Source organism: Parus major, chromosome 12 (assembly GCF_001522545.3).
Source record: "Parus major isolate Abel chromosome 12, Parus_major1.1, whole genome shotgun sequence".
Classification (NCBI taxonomy): Eukaryota; Metazoa; Chordata; class Aves; order Passeriformes; family Paridae; genus Parus; species Parus major.
Genome location: NC_031781.1, coordinates 6,288,406 through 6,294,774, shown reverse-complemented (window position 1 = coordinate 6,294,774; position 6,369 = coordinate 6,288,406). Strand labels below are relative to the sequence as shown.

The 6,369-nt window shown below is 60.7% G+C and overlaps 1 protein-coding gene across 2 annotated transcripts in view; it reads right to left on the bottom strand.

The window, feature by feature from the left end:
• Positions 1 to 1,737: 1,737 nt before the first annotated feature.
• The window catches only part of LOC107210499 (semaphorin-3F-like), an 18,417-nt gene continuing 13,785 nt past the window's right edge, over positions 1,738 to 6,369 (bottom strand). For both annotated transcript variants that reach the window (XM_015641402.2, XM_015641401.3), the window contains 11 exons: positions 5,540 to 5,679; positions 5,336 to 5,450; positions 5,080 to 5,149; positions 4,829 to 4,973; positions 4,513 to 4,735; positions 3,598 to 3,686; positions 3,241 to 3,282; positions 2,921 to 3,078; positions 2,773 to 2,840; positions 2,321 to 2,454; positions 1,738 to 2,242 (listed from right to left, as the gene is read on the bottom strand). In XM_015641402.2, coding sequence (XP_015496888.1) covers positions 1,832 to 2,242; positions 2,321 to 2,454; positions 2,773 to 2,840; positions 2,921 to 3,078; positions 3,241 to 3,282; positions 3,598 to 3,686; positions 4,513 to 4,735; positions 4,829 to 4,973; positions 5,080 to 5,149; positions 5,336 to 5,450; positions 5,540 to 5,679 — 1,595 coding nt within the window. In that variant the 3' untranslated portion in view covers positions 1,738 to 1,831. The remainder of the gene's footprint in view (positions 2,243 to 2,320; positions 2,455 to 2,772; positions 2,841 to 2,920; positions 3,079 to 3,240; positions 3,283 to 3,597; positions 3,687 to 4,512; positions 4,736 to 4,828; positions 4,974 to 5,079; positions 5,150 to 5,335; positions 5,451 to 5,539; positions 5,680 to 6,369) is intronic.

Genomic DNA, 6,369 nt, shown 5'->3' with positions numbered 1-6,369 from the left:
ACAGACCAGTGCTCCCAGTATAGCCCAGCGCAGCTCCCAGTACAGACCAGTGCTCCCAGTGTAGCCCAGTGCAGCTCCCAGTACAGACCAGTGCAGCTCCCAGTAGAGCCTTGCACACCCCCAGCACAACCCAGCTCCCCCAGTACAGCATTGCACCACCCCCCGTACAGCTCTGCACCCCATCAGCACACCCAGCAGTGACCCCAGCACAGTCCCAGCACCCCCAGTACTCACACCAGTGCCTCTCAAGACTGCCCAGAAGAGCCCAGTCCCACCTCCACTACCCCATACTGAACAGAGTGCCCTGCTACAGCCCAGTATTGCCCACTACAACCTCCAGCCACCCGCACAGAACCATTACCACTTCTCTACCACTGCTCCCAGTACCACCAAGTACCAGCTCCTACTGCCAGACCCTCATGCCTCAGTACTTCTCCTAGTCCTCCCAGTACTGCCCAGTACCTCCAGTGTGCCCAGTACTACCTCTGATACAGCCCAGGCCTTTCAGCACTGACCCTGGAACAGCCTCCTGGAACTACTAAGAGGAGCTTGGTACCACCCCTGTCTCAATCCAAGTGCCCCAGTATCATCCACTACCACCCTCAGTGCCCTCTGTAAAGTTTCTCCCCTCCTCCATGCCCCAGTACCACCAAGTACCAGCTCCCAGTACCATATCCTACTGCTCCAGTACTTTCCTCAGTGCCCCCAGTAATAAGTCTGAGTGCTTCCAGTGACTTCAGCAACACCCAGGGCTGCTGCCAGCCACCAGCCCAGCCCAGTGTACCCCAACACCCAGCAGTACCACCCACTACTGCCACCTCCCCACAGCCCCTGTGCCGCCCACCAGTGACCCAGTGCTGCCCCAGGGGCAGCCCTCTGGGCCCTGGCAGGGCTCAGGGGGATTACGTGGTGGTGGTCAGATCTGTCCCCTACAGAGCACACGCAGGCGCCCACGTCTGTCCCAAAGGCAGTGTTTATTTGGGAGTGCCCCTAGCTGCAGCAGGGGGCACTCACTCAGCCCTGGTCGCCCTTGTTTCCCATGTACAACTATTTACAACCCTCCACACCCACCAGGGTGCCCCAAATACCTCTGGGTGCCACTGTCACCAAGCACCAGCAGCTGCTCGAGGTTTTACACCAGCATGGCCCCTTCTCCATCCAAAGACCCCGGGGCCAAGCCCCCACTATTGCCTGAACACCTTGGTCCTACCTTGAGGTCCCATCTCACCCCTGCCAAGGGGAGGGGACAGAGCCGTGTACTCTCGTCCCTCCTCAGTATGCGTGGTGGCCTACAGCTTCCTCACAGAAAGCACTTGCTCCTCCATAACCCAGTGGGGAAACTGAGGCACGAAGCTATGATGGCCATGCCCAGCTTGCAGTGGGCAGACCTTGCCTGGCACTGCCTCCCCCCGACTCACCCCCTGCCCTCCCCAGGGCAGCATCCCCTCCCACACCATGACATCCATCCCCCAGAGCAGGGCCATGCCCCAGCTGTGCTGACCCGTGGTCCCTGCACAACAGGATCTGGGGGTCCTTGGCAGAGGGGAAGACAGCAATGGTGGCTGCAGCCACCTCAGGGGTCCCTGCTCCTCCCTAGGAGTGCCTGCTCCTCCCTGGGGCTGGGAGGTGGGGGTAGCACCACCCCAGTGACTATGTACAGCCTACAAATAAATACCGCCTCCCGTGGGAGGGGGGAGCACTTGTGTCTGCGTGTGTGTGTGTGCGTGGATGTGTATATATATATATATATATATATTTATTTATAGATATTTTTAATATTAAAAGGGGGGAAAAATAGACCACTGTGCTAGCAAAGTCCCTGATGATGGTTTCATGTATGCCCATAGGTCTCTGGCTGGTGATTCCGGCGGTTTCGAGGCTTCTTCTGGTCCTGCTGCTCCTTGGCTTTGAGGCCAGCCAGTGGCTGCGGGGGGCTGGCGGCCGTGTGCCGCCAGTAGCCCTGGCAGTACTGGTCCAGGAGTCCCATTTCGGGCTGGCTGAGGAGCTGCAGCAGGTCCTGGTAGCGGGGAGTGGGAACACCCGGCAGGCCAGGGGGGGTCTCCGCCTGGACCAGCACGGCGTGGACGGCGCGGCTGCTGAGGACGCGGAGCTGCACCTTGGTCACCGTGTGCTTGAAGTTGTTCTCGGTGGCGGTGCAGGAGTAGAGGCCGCTGTCGCTGAGCTGGAGGGCGCGCAGCAGCAAGCCCTGCTCTGTGCGCAGCACCCGGCCCTCCACCCGCAGCTGGGGGTGAGAGAGGGAGTGGCTCAGGAGGCTGGCGCCCGGCACCCCCGGCACCCCTCGAGCAGCGCCCTGCCCTACCTCTTTCCGCCGGTCGCTGTTGTCCTTCTGCAGCAGCCACTTGATGCTGGCCTGGGGCGAGCGGGGTTGGCACTCCAGGAAGGCTGTGCTGCCCTCCACCCCGTACTGCACAGCCTCCACCGTGTTCTTGTTAGCTGCAGGGGGGCCATGGGCAGCCAGGTCATCCCCACTGCACTTCTCCCCTGCCCACTCCATCTCCAAGGGTGGGTATCCGTTTATCCATCCATCCATCCATGAACCGACCCACTCATCTGTGCTTCTTCTCATCCCCAATGTATCCACTCATCTTTGTTCATCTCCCTCCCTAATACAACCACCCATTCATCCATGTATCTTCCCATACATCCACCCTCACACCAAGGAATCCCCGAGTCCCCAGCCCCAGCCCTGTGCCCTCAGTCTCCCATCCCAGCTGCCCCTGGCTACAAGGCCTCGTCCCAGACCCCGCTCACCATTGGAGTTGTAGCCGCGGCACTGCCGGATGGGGTTGCCATGCCGGACGTCCTGCCGCCGGCTCCGCCTGTGGGGAAGTGGGAGGTGAGAGGGGGAGCCCGTGGCTGGGGGGTCCCTCCCTGACCCTCTCCCTGACCCACGCTGTACCTCTTGGAGGAGGCGGAGTAGCGGGTGCAGGCGCTGCCATCCCAGGCGCAGTAGGGATCCCGGGCCAGGCAGCAGTCAGCACAGGCTTCCCCGTACACGTCACAGCGGTGCAGGGCCAGGTGGGTCACGCCTACGGCCGAGGACACATACAGCTGTTGCTGTTGGGACAAAGAGGACAGGCTGAGATACTACCTCATCCCCACTGCATTAGGGCCCCTGCAAGCCTCCTGTTCTGGTGCTGTGGTGATGCTGGGCAGTGCCACAGCTGGGTCTGGGATGGGATCTGCCCACCCAGGCACCTGCCACATGCTATGACTCACCCTCTTGGAGGAGATGGTCATTGTCTTGATGGGTGCTGGCACCTGGATGAGAGGAGGAATGAAGAAGATGGAGGGATTACTTCTTGGACTGATGCTACAGCCTGGGGTGGGAACCCCAGAGCCCCCACAGGCAGCTGGAGCAGGCAGAGAAAGCAGGGGGAGATATGAGTGGGCAGCAGCAGGAGGACCAAAGCCTGGAGTCCCTCCAGAGCTGGCCAAGAGGTGGCTGGTGTCCCAAGGGACTGGCTGCTGTCCCAGGGAGTGACTGGTATCTCAAGGGGCTGGCTGGTGTCTCAAGGGGTTGGTTGGCTGGGTCAAGAGCACTCAGCAGAGGGTGGGGGACATGCCAGCCCTTACCTTGAACACTTCAATCTCCTCCAGCATGAGCTCCTCTGTCTCCATGTCATCCCGGGGGAGCACAATGACCTTCTGCACAGTGCCCCGATCTGCAAGACACCAGAGTGCCCGGGTGCTCAGTGCTACCCCTGGGCACCCATGCCCTCCCTCTCTGGGAAGGGGGTCCCTGCTGGGGCTGTGGGAAGGAAGGATCCCCCAGGCCCATCTCTCCTGCTGTGGCAGGTAGCTATGTCTGGGGTGGAGTGTGCCAGCTCAGGTAACCACCTGTGTTTAGAGAGTGCCACCAGAGTGCCAGAGTGCCCAGAGCAGCATGGGGACTTGCACCAGGGCAAGAGAAGGACCAGGATGGATCACGGAGGCTCTGGGATGCACATTAAAGGCAGGGGAACCACTGGCCTGGATGATAGTGGCCCCAGGATGGGCACTGAGGTCTGGGAAGGACAGGGCTGGATGTCAATGTTTCTGGGATGGGCAACCATGCAGGAAAGGTACAAGGCTGGATGATGACGGGATTAGCATGGGCAATAAGAAGCACACTGGATGGGTGCTAGGGTCAGGAAGGGATAAGGCTGGATGATGAGGCCCCTGGAACAGGCACCAGGACAGGGGGAGGACCGAGCTGCATGGCAGAATCCCTGGGATGGGAAGTGCCATACTGGATCACTGACTTCAGGGATAGGAGCTGGGCTAAGAGAAGGACCAGGCAGGACACTAGTATCTATGGGATGGCATTGGGACAGGGAAAGAACAGTCTGGAGCCTTGAGGAGGGGCAGGGATCTCAGGGGGACAGTCTCAGCCCCTCACCCCACTCTAGCGGTGGAGGGCACCGTGCTCTGGCCAGCCCTGGTGGTGCCCGTGCCCTCCGGGGCCGCGCCGGAGCATGCTGCGTTCCCCGCGGTGCGCGGCGTGGGTACCTGTGCCCAGGAAAAGCACCTCATAGCGCCCGTCTGCCGCGTCCACCTGGTCCACGGCCACGGTGGTGAAGCGGTAGTTGACATTGGTGCGGACCACCAACGGCTGGCGGTGCGTGGGGTACACGGCGTGGTACATCAGCGGGTGTGCGCGCATGAAGTTGATCACCTCGTCAGGGTAGTCCTTGGTTGACTTCATGGAGGGGGTGAAGGTCCCCCCAGGGCACTGCGGCACAAACATCGCCAGTGCTCAGGTCTGAGGGTGCCGGCGGCCTGGCAGGCGCCTCCTCACCTCCCCGTGGTGCCTGCGGGTACTTACAGTGCCTGGACGGGGGTAGGGCATTTTTCCTGTGTAGGGCATCCACTGGTAGTTGGGTCCCTCCTTGTGGGCAAAGGGCCCGTTGAAGACCATGCGGATGTCAGCCATCGAGTAGACACACACAGCAGAGCCTTTGAAGACCGACCTGGAGGGAAGGACCTGCTGCCACCCTTTGTCATGGCATTGCCAGGACACCCCTCCAGCTGAGACTCCCTCCTCTCCCCCACTGTGCCAGGAGCGTCAGCACTCACCCCGAAGCGGAGAACACAGCATAGATAACAGGGTTCTTGGTGTCCTGAGTCTGCTGGATGAAGACGTCCTCTTGGGACAGAAAGATGGAGGTGTCACCATAGGGAAGGCGGGCAGGGACACCAGGGTACAGGCAGAGCAATTACCCATGGAAGAGCAAGAGGCAAGGGGCAGCAGAGGTGTCCCCAGCTCTGCCCAGGGTGCCTCCCAAGCCTGCAGGGGTAGAGAAGGCTCCCATCCCTTTCCTGGCACACTCACGGAGCTCATCGAAGTGCGTTTCAATTCCATCGGGTCCCGGCACAGAGCAGACGAGCCGGGCCTTCAGGAAGGTGCTCCACTTGTTCACAAGGCAGCAGTGGCCCCCGTCGTCATTCTGCAACAGTGAGAGCCCTTTGCTCAGCCCTGCCTGTCCCCCTGCCCACCTCCCTGCCTGCTTTTCTGCCTGTCCTCTGCTACACCTACCAGGCAGATGCGCCCGATGCGGGAATAGACCCCGGGACTCAGCGGGGCATCAGCCGACTTCTCCCGGAAGAAGAAGTAGAGCTTGTCATCATTCCTCTCGCTGCTGTCAGGGATCAGCTGGGCACGGACGAAAGCTGGGTCTGGAATGGCACAGCACAGCATGGCACCATCAGCCCAGTGGCACCCCTGTTCCATGCCATAGCAGCATGCTGAACCCCCTCTTCTGCAGCTTCTTCACCCCACTCCTGGAAAAGCACTGCTGTGGTCACAGGGTGAGAGCTACATCTGAGGAACTGGATGTCTCTTGTGATCTCTAGTGCACCAGGAGAGGCTTGAAGCATCCCTGGGGTCCCCGAGAGCATTCCTGAGGCCCACAGATTGAAGAGATACATCAGCTCTAGCAGCAAAGTGGTGGGAACCAGTCTTCCCCCCAGGAAGTAACCACACAGCATGGAAGTTTCTCAGGAAGCTTCTCCCTGCCATCCATCAGCCGGTGCCCAGCCTGCGCTGACAGCTCCCCCTCTTCGGGTTACCACCCCGCTGGCTCCCCGGCCCGGCAGGATCATCCCATCTGCTCTGCTCTGTTTACTCAGCTGCTGCCCCGCAGGCAGGGGTGCTTCGAGGGGGGCAGAATGAATGTTCGGGGTCACCGACTGCAGGCGACACGGTTGACGTCTCAGCGCTGCAGAAACCCATGCACTGACACCGGCAGAGCCAGTCCCATCTCTCACCAGTCTGCTCCCACTGCCCAGAAAAGCTTCAGACACTGTCCCACACAGCTGTCCCTGCTTTTGTGCTTTCACATCCATCCATCCATCCATCCATCCATC